Source organism: Glandiceps talaboti, chromosome 14, assembly GCF_964340395.1.
Source record: "Glandiceps talaboti chromosome 14, keGlaTala1.1, whole genome shotgun sequence".
In the NCBI taxonomy this organism is placed as follows: Eukaryota; Metazoa; Hemichordata; class Enteropneusta; family Spengelidae; genus Glandiceps; species Glandiceps talaboti.
This window is the reverse complement of record NC_135562.1, coordinates 14,743,796-14,762,088: the sequence shown is the minus strand read 5'-3', so window position 1 is coordinate 14,762,088 and position 18,293 is coordinate 14,743,796. Positions and strand designations below refer to the sequence as shown.

The following is an 18,293-nucleotide window of genomic DNA, read 5'->3' as shown; positions in this document are numbered from 1 at the left end:
TGTCTGTCTGTCTGTCTGTCTGTCTGTCTGTCTGTCTGTCTGTCTCTCTGTCTCTCTGTCTGTCTCTCTGTCTGTCTGTCTCTCTGTCTGTGTCTATGTAGGTAGGTGGGCAGGCAGGCAGTTTAGATAGTTCAAAAACATGTAATACCGGGTTTTAAGTTGATTGGAATCCCCTGTCAACCCAAAAAGTAGTTAGCTTGATGCCTGAGTGTTAGTGCTGCTATAGGCACTTTCAGAACATGGCAAAGAAGTTGTATAGACAAGAATATGTATGTATGTATGTAGGCAGGCAGGTGTGTGTGTGGGTGTGTGTGGGCGCGCGCGTGTGTATAAATTTATGTATGTATGTATGTATGTATGTATGTATGAATGTATGTATGTTTTTATTTATTTATTTATTTATTTATTTATTGATTGATTGATTGATTGATTTATATGTGTATGTATATATTATGTGTGTATGCATCTATGAATATGTCTAGTGTCTTTATAAGTTGAGCTTTGTGTTTCTCACCTTGACGTCATGATACTCAACCTCATGATTCATATAATAGGCAAAGAGGAAAGAGAGCTGGCCAAGGGTAACATTTTTCAAAATGACCCCTTTTAGCATAACTGAACTGATAAGGTTCAGTTGTGTTGTAGGAATGGTGCGGTGTCTGGCTCTCTGCCTGCCTACCTGCCTCTCTGGGTGTGTGTGTGTGTGTGACATAAATTCAAACACTACGAGACCGATTGTCTTGGTATTTGGTGGGGACATTACTTCTGTTGTCTAGTTGTGAAATTAATCAAGTAGTAAAATGATTGCTTCACAGGTGTGTGATTTGGTTTCAAAAAGTGTCACTCAAAAGCTAATGGGCAGGGTGGTCTGAAATTTGGTAGGAGTGTTCTTAGGGGTGTGTAGATAAGAAATGTTCATGATATGATGCCATCAATGATATGCAAATTGGGTTATTCTCAAACTGAGAATATTTGGATTTAAATTTATGTCCGGGGTGTGCGAATGAAGGTTTATTCACAACATGATTATCGCGTCAATAAATTGAAGACCACGCCCATAGCTACAACCAAATGATGGCGTAATTGGTAAAGATGATAACAGGGCTGTACAGGGAGACGGATAAACATTCGGCAAATGAACACATACATGCCTAGCAACTAGCCCATGCCCATAGCAACAGTGAAATGATAAAATCTATTGTGCAAAAATAACAACATCGATAGTTACGAAGTAAGTGAATCAGAAAACAACATAAGATTTGTTGAAATGAAACAAATTATACAGAAAAAATAAATTCTTACGTCTATACTACCGGTATGTCCTATTAATTAAAGCTGGACCATATTACATGTTAACATGTAAAGTAAAAAAGAGAAACGTAACGATAAGGTCACCGTTTATTTCCTTCACATACTTGGACAGTTTCACCTGTAAGTCATTTAAAATTTTAGTGTTTGATCAATCCCCCTCTTTAAAAAACACAAATAAACAACGAAAAAATTAAAAAAAAAAAAAAAAACGAGTAGAAAGGTAGAGAATTGATCCAGGGATGTGAACACAATGTTTTGGAAAGCCAAAAGTTAGAATTGGCGGAAATAAAGAGAAGATATCACCTGTTCGGATGGCATATCTGTAGACTTGAACGGCTATCGCTACTACATTGTTCTGTTAGGGGCGACGTCAAAAGATCGATGTTTACAAAAAAACTTAATTGCTTTAGTTTGGGGGTGGGGGGGTTTTGGCCAAAATAATTTCTCAACCGTCAAAAACGATTTAACGCCATACTTGGCAAATTTAGTACGATTTCAAGGCTGCCTTTACCTAAAAAACTGCGTACAGTCGGTTCGATTTATCAGCGGTACGCGGTTCAGCTTTCAAATTTGCTGCAAAATAGGTATTTGGGAACGAGGTGGGTATCCAGAGTGTGCGTACGCACATGTCATCAGTTGGCGTCGTCGAGACACGAAGGGTTCGTCCGTACAATTTTCTGGTCCATATATGTTCTCCTCACACAATTTATAAATGCCCTTCGAACGACTTTCAGAAACTAGCGAACAAGATTTGGGAGTTAAATATCAAAGAACAACAGGGCAAATCCCGGGCCGGTGTACAGGAAAGCGCAACGAAGTTGTGGCATGCCAAATACAAAAATGATCGACGGTCATTAGCCGAGTTCATGTCCCAGGAGGTCGAGTCGAAACAATCTATTTTGAAATACGTTAAAAAATATGTTTGAAAGTTAACGAAGTCACAGTGGGTACGTGATCAGAGACGATCGTGCAATCGTAGTGGTACATTTTAAAGGACCTTCACGATAATTGATTTCAATAGACTATGTGGAGAAGACGTTGCCAAAATCCACCTACGCGAAGGTTCTAAGTTAGGCCATAAGTTATAACGTGAAACTAATACGAATGTAAATCCGGAAATTACCGATGAGATGTCATGTTTGATGTGACCTCTCAACTTGGACTAAATTGTCGTAGATAGCGTGGTATTGCGAATGTTTATTTCTACACTCGCAACAAGTTGATCGTTCGACTGATGTTGATTCAATCCTTCCTGAAAATCAAAAGTTCGATCGCCTGAAATAATTATAAATAAACAGATTTATAGATGTTTGTAGATGATAGTTGGAACATGCATGTGAAAGCCGTGGCCGCCGCGTCAACGTGTTCATCAGGCTGTCGTGGTGCGATGTCACAGTCAAAATCAACGGAAACGTGCGAATATATACGACTTGACAGAAACAACTTGAAGGCTAAAAAGCATGAGAGCTGGTAAATACAATTTCTAGTTGAAACTATGTTTTGCAGAGACAGTTAAATGTTTTACAGTTTGAATTGCAATGTTACTACATATAGTTCTTTACTCCAGTGAAAATGGTTACTTCATCCGATCTAATCTTTGGAATGGCCTTTAATGGGAAGTGGTATCCTGCTGTTTGCAAAACATCTTGTCAAGTTTTATGAATCAAATCTATCTGTACAATCAATTTAGTCGAACGAGTTAACAAAGGCGATTCCTACACTTTCCCGACCGGCCCTGTATTTTTCAGTTAAACAAAAATCATCCGATTAAAGTGTTGCTGATGAGCCTACACCCAGTCACGAAATGTCTCCCATTTCATAAAAGAAAGTGAAACCAGACATACCAGTATTAGTAATCAATGTGACTTGACGTGTAAATTCAGTGTTGTTGTGTTCTGTTGGTTTTCAATAAAAGTATTTTTCTGAGTTAAAATGGTTTTCTATTTTATTTATAATTCAGTATATTATATTGGTACGTTGTTTGAAAGTGGAAGTATACAGTACGAGTCTGAAACGATTTTCAATTTTAGGTCAGTTAAGTTAGATGGGGGGGTGGGGGGGGGGGGTCTGGGACCTAACTTAAGCAATTAAGTTAGATATATTATATTGAACTTTTGATGTTGCCCCTTATTCTAACTGACATTTTCACTATCGTCGATCAAAACATGCAAAAATAAAAATATCACTTAGGATAGAGGATTAGTGTAAGGAGCAATAGTCCACGACGTCTACTGGTAGGCTGCTGCTTATGCAAACTGGAACGATAGAAATATTGAAAAATTATCCAACGTTACACACGATGTCAATAATATATTAAATTAAGATCCACGAATCTGAAGTCGGAAGACTGTATACTGCCCTCTAGCGTCCGTGCAACCTCGTTTGTCTAGGCATTGTCACGTTCGGTAATTATAACAAAGTCTTTGGAATGTTGGAGATTTAGCTGGAACTTGACCCTACATGATATATATATATATATATATATATAGGCTTGTAGAGACGAAAAACCCGACTTGATTTTCTTCTACCCTCAACATATATATATATATATATATATATATATATATATATATATATATATATATATATATATATATATAAGGGGACATGCATATGCATGCATATAAACAGTATCTGCATAATTGGATTTTGTTTGAACTTCAAGAAATTATAACTCATGTCTATTGTAATTGTAGCAGTTTGCATGATGCCCGGGCATGATGTTACTGTGAAAACGTCTTCGAAAACACAGGGGCGTGTAATATTTCATAGACTGTTGTTTTCTTATTGCTTAGAATGCCGTTTTCTTAGGAAAATATCGTACGAATCTTGCTGCTACAAATGTATCAATCTCTATACTACTAAGAAAGTCTCTTCCCTTTACATGTAGGAATATATATTAATCAAAAGGTTGTTATATTTAGTCTGTAGACCTGGAAAACAACAATCTATGAAATATTACACGCCCCTGTGTTCGAAAAGAGCCGTAATATAGTAGGGCCTATGGTATGTCACGTGACGATGATCGCAGACACGTCGTTTTCAATGCAATTCTATTTTGTACGTTCATTCACCAAGGTTAATTGAATGACTTGTCCCTAAAGGGATAAATGTTGTAGTCCAGAAAAAGTAATCGATTGAAAGAGGCTCACATTGTCAACTAAGGAAATCATGAAACATACAGCTCTGACGACGTTTTAGTGGCTTTGAATATCAGGGACAAAGTGGAGATCAAGATCACCATCAATAGGCCTTTCCAAAATTTGCCATGGTGGCGCTCTACTTCCTGTCTGTGTGTACCTTGGGGGTATACATGGTATAGGTTACTCAGTTATTCATAGAGAATTGCTGCATTCCTCGATGTCTGAACAGTACGAAAAACATCCCTGGTTTACACTAATACAAAATACCAAGGACACGTACAGCTCTTCAGAAACAGTACAATGAGATGATGAAACCCCTAATTCGAGTGAGGGCGCTGTATTTCTTATTTCATGTTTGCAGTCTGGAATCGCCTATTGAATTACCACAAATGAGTGAATAGAGACAAAATAATCTGAAATTGAAGAAATTGAATATCCTGCTATAATGTTCTTAACTTAACGGTTGATAACAGAAAAGACGGGATTGATATATTAGAACTATGCTTACGATTAACGTCTTTTAGCACAAGTTAAACTATGTGTATAAAAATGAGTTTTGAAGTTCGTGTCAGTCAATAACCACAACGATCCGTACTTATTTAGTAATAGTAATTGGCTTTGCTAGGTTGCGACACCCCCTGATTTGTTGCTATGGTGTACGTTGAGTAGATGTGTTCTGAAGACATGATCACTGTCGTCCAGGACAGTTTGTATCCGTCTGTGTCCGATACTTCTGTCCGTGTTTTTTGTAAGCTTATGAGCGCTAGGTGAAAAATCGTTCTGGGTCAGTCCGGCATCGTCTTTCCTAATTTTGCTAGCTAAGAAAATCGTTTTTGAGGAGTAAACATACCATATTACAATTTTTTATATCTATCCAAACATATGATAGTTTTTTTATTCACATTTTCATAGAATTTTGGGCTGCTTTTTTGAGTCGTGGAAATTACGGTAGCACAGGTCATGGCACAGGTCAAATCTAGTGTGGCACAATAACATTGTGGTTACTCGATTTTGCGATGGAAATTAAAAAAATCAAAACCATACGATTTTAGAACAGATTCAAACGACTTAAAATCTCTAAATTTTATTGCTAGTAACACAAAGATAAAAAATTTGAACCAAACAATTGTAGGGGTCCGAACTTGATATTGAAATCTGAATACTATCAGATTTCCCCAGAGAAAAACAATGGCCGTGTTGATTATATGACTACGAAACTTTGCTCCTGACAGGTTCATTTTTTTCAAATGCGCAATAATCTGTCTGAAAATTCGTAGAGACGGAAGGGATTTTGTAAAAATCTGTTCGTTTTAAATTTTTAGATTTGTGTTTCCTTTCTGAAGAATTATGTGGTATCGCTGACTAATGTTGACAAAAATACACACAAGAAAGAAAACCCTTATAAACCGGCACATTTTACCATGTAAACCTACATAAATATGGACCTCTAAAGTCTAACGTCATTATTCTGTGATAATGCTATCAAACGGTCAGTACAATCACCACGGTCAGTGCGATCCATGTCGGAAAAATCGATAATCTTTTCACTAAACTTTGCAACATTGTATAATCAATCGATATTGTAGCTGTCAATCAAATATTGCTGCCTTAAAAGTTTTGCGGATTACAGGACAAAAACGACCCACGCTGGACCGCAGTGATGGGTTTCGTTGATTATTATTGTGTCATAATGCCTGCACAGGCTGTAATTAACTAGACTATTATTTTTCTTCTTCAATGAGATAACCAAAATAAAACCAACAAATTAAAAGCCAGTTATAAAACATTACACATAATAATATTAATTTTTTATATAGCGCTTGAAATCCCACTTTGGCATCAATTTTTGTATTGACTTTTTCTTTACTGACTGTAAATTCGTACTAATGTACATTTATTACATCAGCAACAGAGTAAAGACACAAGCGACAGTCTGTAGTCTGGTATATTTGAGGTCTTTATTTATGACCCGAAATCGACAATTCCTAAGGCAAATACTAGTGCCCTGTCCCATTTTCACCACTGAGGGCTTTAGAGAAAGTTCTTGCTATCGATTGTTCGCACCCCTAATGTGTTGGCCGTTGCTGGCGCTGCACTTCGATGAATTGGAAAATGGCGGTCGGTTCGTACTGATGAGGTGAGTAGTTGTCTCCCGTTTCTTGCCACGTTTCAACTCACCCCTAATACATCGAGTAGCATTGACTCAAAAAAACGATGCGGTATTACTGTATTGCACAACACCCCAAAATATCAATGGTTACAAACACGACAGACCAATGAATTCCATGGTAACATTCTCTAGTAATTACAAATGTACAATGTATACATTTTCTCTATTATAGATAGTCGCTGTGTACACTTTGGATGGTACATCTTGAAGGAAAAGAGCTCACCATAATTCAAGATTGCCATATCAAGATGAATCGAACTCAAGACACCATGAACCTGTCTTCAAGTTCAGTCAGTGAACTCACTGATAAAGGTTAGTAAATACAGTATCAGTTCTGTGAAAACTTTAATGAAAATTTAAAACTTTATACTTCATAATTGATAGGCCTGTTTGTAGGCTCTGCCCCAACAACAGCGATATGTAAAGGCAGACAAAGAAGGACAGAGAAATACATTGCTGGCAAAAATATATAGTGTAAACTGTATGAAAGAAATGCTGTATCTAATAACTTTATAGCACTGTACAGCTGAGGTTCAGTTTCTGTCATCCTCTCAGCACTGTGTGTGTGTGTGTGTGTGTGGGGGGGTTGGGGGTTGGTGCATGCATTGGTGGGTGAGTGAATGACTGTGGGGGTTGGTGCATGCATTGGTGGGTGAGTGAATGGGTGTGTGGATGTTGGTGAGTGAATGGGTGGGTGAGTGACCTGGTTAACGCCCAACATGGAGTTACCATGGGTAGGCCGAGTTAGCACAGGTAGGCTGAGTTAGCATGGGTAGGCCAAGTTAGCACAGGTAGGCTGAGTTAGCATGGGTAGGCCGAGTTATTATGGTTTTTAGCACAACTGAACTGAGGTTCAGTAGTGCTATAGGGATCGCCCGGTATCTGTCTGTCTGTCTATCTGTCTGTCTGTCTGTCTGTGTGTATGTGTGTAAACAACTTAAAGTCAAAAACTGCTGAACCGATTGCCATGATATTTGGTGGGGCCATTACCTTGGGTGTCTATTTGGGAAATTGTTCAAATCAAAATGATCGCATCACAGGTGTGTGATTTGGGTAAAAAAATGTGATTTTTGGTCAAAAAACTTAAACTCAGAAACTACTGGGCAGATTGGTGCAAAATTTGGTGGGAAGATTCTTTAGGGGGTGTAAAGTAAGATTTGTTCATGACATGATGATTCCATCAGTGATATGCAAATTAGGGCTAAAAATGTGTCTTTTAGGTTAAAAATCTATAATTCCAAAACTACTGAGCAGATTGGGCTGAAATTTGATGGGGATGCATCTAGGGATGTATAGACGAAGATATATTAAGCATACAATGATTCCATGAGTGATATGCAAATTAGGTGTAAGAATGTTCATTTTTGGTCAAAAACTTATATCTCAAAAAGTACTAAGTGAATGAGTTTGAAACTTGGTGAGATGTTTCTAGAAGTGTTATTCTATATCATTGCTTTTCCTCAAAAATCTTCAACTCTGAAATTACCCAGTAGATTGGGCTTAACTTTGTTGAGAATGTGTAGATTTGTCCTCCTTAATAGCTGACACAGTGAGAACAGTACATTGTTAATTAACTATAATGTTTACTTTACTATTTCCTCTGGTGGTAAAGCCTGTAGCATGGCCAGTTTGGTTTATGACTTGATTATGTAATATGTTGTAAGACAGCTGTTTCATCACCTACCCATATAAACTGAATGTAGCTTGTGTTTAAAATATTACAATAAGACAACCAAGAAAGTTAAACATGTTACATTGGTATGACTTGGTTCCAAATTGATTTAAAAAAATAAAGAAGTACAAAACCTTGTAGACACATCCCTTTAAAGTTTGATTAGGATGTTGCTATACTTGTCTTGTACACTTCCAACATAGGATGGCTGGATTATGATGATGGAAATTAGGTATGAAAATTTTGTTTTGGTTACAACTTTAAATCTTCAAAAAATTATATATCTATAATTGCCCTGAACATGAAGTTGTGCGGCAACGCAATATTTGCGCTATTTTTTAGAAGTAGTGGGGCTGTGTGACAAAATTTTATGAAAAACCTTTGTGAACAAACTTTAACCACTGTGCTCATTATAATGTCACTGAATGGGCCGAGTTAGCATGGGTAGGGCGAGTTAGCATGGGTAGGCTGAGTTACCATGGGTAGGCCAGGTTAGCACAGGTAGGCCGACTTAGCATGGGTAGGCCGAGTTAGTCTGGGTGAGCAGAGTTAGCACGGGTAGGCCGAGTTAGCACGGGTAGACCAAGTTAGTATGGGTGGGTCGAGTTAGCACGGGTAGGCCGAGTTAGCACTGGTAGGCAGAGTTAACAATCACATGGGCTGAGTTGGCATGGGTAGGCCTAGGTGCAATGGGCCGAGTTGAACCTACATGTACACCAGTGAATGGATGGGTATGTGTGTGTGTGTGTGTGGGTGTGTGTGTGTGTGGGGGGAGTGGGTTGGTGCATGTATTGATGGGTGAATGAGTGGGGGTTGGTGAGTGAATTGGTGGGTGGGTGACCTGGTTAATGCCCAACATGGTCCATCGCCTAATCAGCCCGCACCCTGCCAATTTATTTCAATAAGCTGTACTGGGGGACCTTCCTTGCACACCCTTTAATATCATGATCGGAAATTCTTATTCTACAGATTTGGCAAATATCGCTTGTAGTACAAGCTTGTAGTATCTAATAGTATCAGTGATACACTCAGTCAGACTGTGTTTTCCAAAATTTTACTAAATACCTTTGTGAATAAACTTTAACCGCTGTGCTCATTATAATGTCACTGAATAGGCCGAGTTAGCATGGGTAGGCCGTGTTAACACAGGTAGGCCAGGTTAGCACAGGTAGGCCAAGTTAGCACAGGTAGGCTGATTTAGCATGGGTAGGTCGAGTTATTACGGTTGGGCTGAGTTAGTACGGTTGGGCCGAGTTAGCACAGGTAGGCTGAGTTAGCATGGGTAGGCTGAGTTATTACAGTTGGGCCGAGTTAGAACAGTTGGGCTGAGTTAGCACAGGTAGGCAGAGTTAGCATGGGTAGGATGAGTTAGTATGGGTGAGCCAAGTTACCACCGGTAGGCTGAGTTATTAGGGTTGGGCCGAGTTAGTACGAGTCGGCATAGTTAGCACAGGTAGGCCAAGTTAGCATGGGTAGGCCGAGTTAGTATGGGTGGGCCGACCTATTACGGTCGGGCCAAGTTAGCACGGGTAGGCTGAGTTGGTACTGGTCGGCTGAGTTAGCATGGGTAGGCCAAGTTAGCACAGGTAGGCCGAGTTAGCACAGGTAGGCAGAGTTAACAATCACATTGGCCGAGTTGGCATAGGTAGGCCGAGGTGCAATGGGCCGAGTTGAACCTACATGTACCCCAGTGAATGGATGGGTATGTGTGTGTGTGGGTGTGTATGGGGGGGGGGGAGTGGGTTGGTGCATTCATTGGTGGGTGAGTGAATGACTGTGGGGTTTGGTGCATGCATTGGTGGGTGAATGAGTAGGGGTTGGTGAGTGAATGGGTGGCTGAGTGACCTGGTTTACGCCCAACATGGTCCATTGCCTACTGAGCTCGCACCCTGCCAACTCGGCCCATCAAATAACCAACTACAACATAGATGTTACGTTATTAATAAAATTCAAACAGATAGTATCTATTATCTGTACATCGTGTGTTTTCAGTGCAAATTATTTCTGTAAGCTGTACTGGGGGACCTTCCCTGCACATCAGGCTTTAATATCATGATCGGAAATTCTTATTCTACAGATTTGGCAAATATCGCTTTTAGTACAAGCTTGTAGTATCTAACGGTATCAGTGATACACTCAGTCAGACTGTGTTTTCCAAAATTAAACTAAATACCTTTGTGAACAAACTTTAACCGCTGTGCTCATTATGTCACTGAATAGGCCGAGTTAGCATGGGTAGGCCGTGTTAACACAGGTAGGCCAGGTTAGCACAGGTAGGCCGAGTTAGCACAGGTAGGCCGAGTTAGCATGGGTAGGCTGAGTTAGTATGGGTGAGCCGAGTTACCACCGGTAGGCTGAGTTATTAGGGTTGGGCCTAGTTAGTACCAGTTGGCCGAGTTAGCACAGGTAGGCCAAGGTAGCATGGGTAGGCCGAGTTAGTATGGGTGGGCCGAGTTATTACGGTCGGGCCAAGTTAGCACGGGTAGGCTGAGTTGGTACTGGTCGGCCGAGTTAGCATGGGTAGGCCAAGTTAGTATGGATAGGCCGAGTTATTATGGTTGGGCTGAGTTAGTATGGTTGGGCTGAGTTAGCACAGGTAGGTCGAGTTAGCATGGGTAGGCCAAGTTTTTACGGTTGGGCCGAGTTAGTACGATTGGGCCGAGATAGCACAGATAGCATGGGTAGACTGAGTTGATACAGGTCGATCAAGTTAGCATGGGTAGGCCAAGTTAGTATGGGTAAGCCGATTTAGTATGGGCGGGCCGAGTTACCACAGGTAGGCCGAGTTATTACGGTTGGGCCGAGTTAGTACGGGTCAGCCGAGTTAGCACAGGTAGGCCGAGTTAGCATGGAGAGGCCGAGGTAATACGGTTAGGCCAAGTTAGTACGGTTGTGCCGAGTTAGCACAGGTAGGCCAAATTAGCATGGGTAGGCCGAGTTAGTATGGGTGGGCCGGGTTACCATGGGTAGGCTGAGTTAGCATGGGTAGGCTGAGTTGGTACGGGTCGGCCGAGTTAGCATGGGTAGGTTAAGTTAGCACAGGTAGGCTGAGTTAGCATGGGTAGGCTGAGTTATTACGGTTTTTCAGAAGTAGTTGGTCTGTGTGATTTTACGAAATACCTTTGAGAACAAACTTTAACCGCTGTGCTCATTATAATGTCACTGAATGGGCCGAGTTAGCACAGGTAGGCCGAGTTAGCACAGGTAGGCTGAGTTATTACGGTTGTGCCGAGTTAGTATGGGTCGGCTGAGTTAGCACAGGTAAGGCGAGTTAGCATGGGTAGGCCAAGTTAGTATGGGTGGGCCAAGTTAATACGGTTGGGCCAAGTTAGCATGGGTAGGCTGAGTTGGTACGGGTTGGCCGAGTTAGCATGGGTAGGCCAAGTTAGTATGGGTAGGCCGAGTTAGTATGGGTAGGCCAAGTTAGTATGGGTAGGCTGAGTTAGCATGGGTAGGCCGAGTTAGCATGGGTAGGCCAAGTTAGTATGGGTAGGCCGAGTTAGCATGGGTAGGCCAAGTTAGTATGGGTAGGCCGAGTTAGCATGGGTAGGCCAAGTTAGCATGGGTAGGCCAAGTTAGTATGGGTAGGCCGAGTTAGTATGGGTAGGCCAAGTTAGCATGGGTAGGCCAAGTTAGTATGGGTAGGCCAAGTTAGCATGGGTAGGCCGAGTTAGTATGGGTAGGCCAAGTTAGTATGGGTAGGCCAAGTTAGCATGGGTAGGCCGAGTTAGTATGGGTAGGCCAAGTTAGTATGGGTAGGCCAAGTTAGTATGGGTAGGCCAAGTTTTAACGGTTAGGCTGAGTTAGTATGGTTGGGCCAAGTTAGCACAGATACCTTGTCATGCCTCTTATATGCAAATTAAGGCCAAATACAAACAAAATGTGTTTCCGATAACCTGGCCAATCCCAGTTTAAGCTGCTGACCCTAAAGATTTTAAAAACATTTAAAAAAGATAACCAATTATATTTCTTTTTGACCTTCATACATGTCTGTTTTCTTTACTCAGTCATGTCTGTACATTATTATTATTTTTATTATTATTTTTTATTTATTGGTCCTCAAGGATATGTAGTATACAACTCACAAAAGTCCAAGCGAAACATCTACACAAATACAAATACAAATACAAATACAAATACAAATACAAATACAAATATAAATACACTTAGTACACAAATACAACTTAGCAATGATTTAACAATCTGACGGCTGATGGCACAAAACTCTTGCTGTAACAAACTTTGGAGCATTTAAGACAACGGTATCTTAAGCCAGATGGGAGAATATCAAAATATGCATAAAGTGGATGTTTGTCATCAACAGCAATCACACGTGCCTTGTGCAGTATTGCACGATCAGTAAGGTCCGAGAGAGCAGGAGGCGGCAGGCCCAAAATTTTAGCAGCAGTGAAAGAAATTTTCAGAAGTTTATTTCGATTGACAGCAGAGAGCAGAGGAATATAACAGATGTTACAATAAGTTAAAAGAGGTTCAATAATGCTACGATAGAGCAGCAGAAGCAGTTTAGCATCTATATTGAAAGAGCGCAACCGGCAAAGCATGTGTAAACCCTGTTGGCATTTCTTTAGGACAGCTGTAGTATGATGTGTAAATGAGAGTTTATTGTCAAGGTTCAAACCAAGATATTTGTAAGACACCACCTGTTCAACAGGCTCACCATTAATCACAATGGTGCCATCAGGCAATGCATTTCGACGAAAATCAATCTCTTTTGTTTTGGACACATTTAGCTCCAAAAAAAAATTTGTAGTACACCACTCAGAAAAAAATCTGTAACTGAACTTCTATGTACCTTCACAGAGTCTGCATTGTTCAGGAGAGCAAGTATGGCAGCATCATCAGAAAATATACGGGCAAACTACTAGAATCAATGCTCTGACAATCATTTGTGTACATAACATTAATAAATAACCAGATTTAAACTGAATGCCTTCCGTAAGGCCTAAGGATAAAGTCTTGCAATTTCATGATTTATGCAAGAAATTTAGCTTTATATCTGTGATTTGTCTAGTCCCAATGAAAGTTAGTTGTCAATAATGTTGTTGAAATGCCCGCCACGCCTCCTATTCTCAGCACAGGAAAGCTTGCCATCCTCGACTCATTACTGGGACAAGCCATTAAAGAAGCAAGTCCACTTGTTATCAAAGAGTACCAATATTTACACATGTGATGATGGGCTCTTACATAACACAAGTAAACAGTGTAGTTCACAGCGTAAGATCATTTCTAAGGAGTGGGTCAATTGAGGCAAACCTTATCTCCGTCTTATATCAGTTGTTATCAATTTATTAGGCTATTATAAGTAACACTACAAACAGCTTTAGAGATGCAAACAACTTTTATGACACCCGTTTTCGTCAGGCAAGCCCGCGGGTTTGTTGCACTTGGACCGTTAATGGCTTGTGAATGTCATGTTCACTCGGCTTTCGTGATCCCCTACATACCCGGGATATGGCATGTGCGTGTTGAACTTACTTCTGTCCCACCTCGATTTTACACATTCGCAAGATTTTGTTGAGTGGCGCACCCTCACTGTACACTAATTATATTGAGGTCAATGTATAGGTCACCATTATTGATACATTGTCGCGAAATTTTTGTTTGTTTTGAATCAGTTTTTTTCACAAATAAAAACAATCAAAAATAAATGAAACTAAAATCATGCGTAACAGTTGGTTGAAAGAGTACCAGGCTGAGCAGGGGAATATTATTGGGGCATTTGCATGTGTGCTTGCAGTGTTGTCTGCACCTGTACTTTCATGAGTGTAGCGGGTGACAGTGCAGCAGAAAACACTGCAACAGTGCAAGCATGAGTGCAAATACCCCTGAGTACCCACACTTGAACTCACATGGCATGGGGTTCTGTTATTGTTACATATGTTTATCATAAATGGAAAGTTTCCATAAAAATCACACATGATTTCTTGTGTAGGGAATGATTGCATCCTTATTTGCATATAATTTGCATGCAGGTATGCAATAATGTTTTTGGTATTGCTCTGTAGTGAAAACACCACAAGCATGCCCTGGTACATACATGTATGTAATAATAGTATAGGTGGAGCATGTATGAATAAAAATGGATGAAATTTTGAAGACAAGATGCTCCACTCATTTACTTTTGATTTAAAAGTGTGGGTTAAGTCAACAGCCTTTGTCAGATTGTTCTGTTCCAAATGAGATGTTTGGGTATGTTTTTCTCTAAAAGAATAAAAAATCAACTAAAGCTGCCCACCGAATTTATAAGTAGAGTTCATGTGACCAGCATCCACATTTCAATCATACTCATACAATTCTGTTTTTATATTTTTGACAGATATATTTATGGTCTTTGATTGTCTGTGTTATTATGGCCATGTTACATTAAAGGAAGACCCGATAGGAAATGAGGACTCTGTTCTGAGTGACACCAATTCAGAGAATATAACTGGAGAACAGCACACGAAAGCAACCAAAGGTAATCCTGATTGTACAAATGCCAATTATATTTCACCAAATTTGGAGAAAAGTATATGTACAACAGAAAACAAGATTATCAACCAGGGAGAGAGAGAAATGGACCATCAAGTGAAAGTGACTGATAATAATCATGATTGTCCAAATGCTGATAGTTTAGAAACTTTGGAGGAAAATGAATGCACAACAGAAGAGGAGATTGTTAACCAGGGAAAGAATAAACTACAGCATGAACAGAAAGTGAGGAAAGGCAATCCTGGTAATTCAAGTACCACTGAGAGTTTACAAAGTGTGGAGGGAAATAGACGTATATTAGATGAAAAGAGGGTAAAGCAGAGACAACATCAAAGGAAAATGTCTGATATGAATCCAAGAAGTGATAGTTTACAAACCTTGGAAGGGAAAAATACATGTGTAACTGAAGACAAGATGGTGATCCAGGGTGATAGGAAAACACATCAAATGTTGTACAGAGGTCATGACAATACTGATACACATGAAATGAATTCAGAGAATGTGGAAACCCCTGTAAAGTCTAAAAAAAATCAAAAACAATCCCTTTGTGAAATAGTTGGCAAGAAAAGCAGGATTGAAAAACACAGAAAAATATACACAAAGGAAAAACCAAGTGGGTGTGATAAAAGGTTAAATTACAGTAGCCATAAAGAAAAACATAATTGCATCCGTACTAGTGAAAAACAATTTGTATGTAAAGAGTGTGGTAAAAGGTTTAAGCATAGTAGCATCCTAAAGATGCACATGATGATCCACATACCTAAAAAACCATATGAATGTATAGTGTGTGACAAAGGGTTTGATCAAAGTTCCCATCTGAAGAGGCACATGATGATCCACACAAATGAAAAACCATATGAATGTAAAGAGTGTGGTAAAGGGTTTAATCGAAGTAGCCATCTGAAGATGCACATGATGAGCCACACAAGTGAAAGACCATATGAATGTAGAGAGTGTGGTAAAGGGTTCAATGCTAGTCGCACTCTAAAGAGGCACATGATGATCCATACAAATGAAAGACCATATGAATGTAAAGAGTGTGGTAAAGGATTTAATCGAAGTTGCCATCTTAAAAGGCACATGATGATTCACACAAATGAAAGACCGTATGAATGTAAAGAGTGTGGCAAAGGATTTAATCGATGTTGCCATCTTAAAAGGCACATGATGATTCACACAAATGAAAGACCATATGAATGTAAAGACTGGGGTAAAGGATTTAATCGAAGTAGCCATCTGAAAAGGCACATAATGATCGACACAGATGTAAGACCATATGAATGTAAAGTGTGTGGCAAAGGGTTTAATCAAAGTGGCACTCTGAAGAATCACATGATGATCCACACAAATGAAAGACCATATGATTGTAAAGAGTGCTGTAAAGGGTTTAATCAAAGTGGCAGTCTGAAGACACACATGATGATGCACACAAATAACAGACCATATGAATGTAAAGAGTGTGGCAAAGGGTTTAATCAAAGTGGCAGTCTGAAGACACACATGATGATGCACACAAATAACAGACCATATGAATGTAAAGAGTGCTGTAAAGGGTTTAAACGTAGTGACTCTCTGAAGGCACACATGGTGATCCACACAAACGAAAGACAATATGAATGTAAAGAGTGTGGCAAAAGGTTTAATCGATATGGCAGTTTGAAGACACACATGATGATCCACACAAATGAAAGACCATTTGAATGTAAAGAGTGTGGTAAAGAGTTTAATCATAGTGGTAGTCTGAAGAGACACATAGTGATCCACACAAATGAAAGACCATGTGAATGTAAAGAGTGTGGTAAAGGGTTTAATCAAAGTAGCACTCTGAAGAATCACATGATGATGATCCATACAAATGAAAGACCATATGAATGTAAAGAATGTGGTAAAGGGTTTAATCAAAGTGGTAGTCTGAAGAGACACATAGTGATCCACACAAATGAAAGACCATATGAATGTAAAGAGTGTAGTAAAGCGTTTAATTGTAGTAGCAATCTGAAGAAGCACATGGTGATCCACACACATAAAAGACCATATAAATGTAAAGAGTGTGGTAAAGGGTTTAAACAGGGTGGCCATCTGAAGAGACACATAGTGATCCACACAAATGAAAGACCATATGAATGTAAAGAGTGTGGTAAAGGGTTTAATCGAAGTAGCCATCTGAAGACACACATGATAATTCACACAAATGAAAAATCAGTTGAATGTAGCGAGTGTGGTAAAGGATTTAATCAAAGTAGCCATCTGAAAAGGCACATGAGGATCCACACAAATGAAAGACCATATAAATGTAAAGAGTGTGGTAAACGGTTTAATCGAAGTGGTAATCTGAAGACACACATGGTGATTCACACAAATGAAAGACCATATGAATGTAAAGAATGTGGTAAAGGGTTTAATCAAAGTTGCGATCTGAAGATGCACATGAGGAGCCACACAAATGAAAGACCATATGAATGTAAAGAGTGTGGTAAAGGGTTTAATCAAAGTGGCAGTCTGAAGACACACATGAGGATCCACACAAATGAAAGACCATATGAATGTAAAGAGTGTGGTAAAGGGTTTAATCAAAGTGGCAGTCTGAAGACACACATGATGATGATCCACACAAATGAAAGACCATTTGAATGTAAAGAGTGTGGTAAAGAGTTTAATCATAGTGGTAGTCTGAAGAGACACATAGTGATCCACACAAATGAAAGACCATGTGAATGTAAAGAGTGTGGTAAAGGGTTTAATCAAAGTAGCACTCTGAAGAATCACATGATGATGATCCATACAAATGAAAGACCATATGAATGTAAAGAATGTGGTAAAGGGTTTAATCAAAGTGGTAGTCTGAAGAGACACATAGTGATCCACACAAATGAAAGACCATATGAATGTAAAGAGTGTAGTAAAGCGTTTAATTGTAGTAGCAATCTGAAGAAGCACATGGTGATCCACACACATAAAAGACCATATAAATGTAAAGAGTGTGGTAAAGGGTTTAAACAGGGTGGCCATCTGAAGAGACACATAGTGATCCACACAAATGAAAGACCATATGAATGTAAAGAGTGTGGTAAAGGGTTTAATCAAAGTAGTTATCTGAAGAATCACATGATGATGATCCACACAAATGAAAGACCATATAAATGTAAAGAGTGTGGTAAAGGGTTTAATCAAAATGGCACTCTGAAAAAACACATGATGATCCACACAAATGAAAGACCATATGAATGTAAAGAGTGTGGTAAAGGGTTTAATCGAAGTGGCAGTCTGACGACACACATGATGGTCCACACAAATGAAAGACCATATAAATGTAAAGAGTGTGGTAAAGGATTTAATCGATGTTGCCATCTTAAAAGGCACATGATGATTCACACAAATGAAAGACCATATGAATGTAAAGACTGGGGTAAAGGATTTAATCGAAGTAGCCATCTGAAAAGGCACATAATGATCGACACAGATGTAAGACCATATGAATGTAAAGTGTGTGGCAAAGGGTTTAATC

General features: G+C 39.4%; 1 protein-coding gene across 1 annotated transcript in view; it reads left to right on the top strand.

Annotated features, from left to right (window-relative positions):
- Window positions 1-6,872: 6,872 nt before the first annotated feature.
- Window positions 6,873-18,293, top strand: part of LOC144445300 (uncharacterized) — a 12,846-nt gene continuing 1,425 nt past the window's right edge. The window contains exons 1-3 of the mRNA XM_078134842.1: window positions 6,873-6,936; window positions 14,634-15,494; window positions 15,825-18,293. The exon at window positions 15,825-18,293 is cut by the window's right edge and continues 1,425 nt beyond it. Of these exons, the coding sequence (XP_077990968.1) occupies window positions 6,873-6,936; window positions 14,634-15,494; window positions 15,825-18,293 (3,394 nt within the window). The remainder of the gene's footprint in view (window positions 6,937-14,633; window positions 15,495-15,824) is intronic.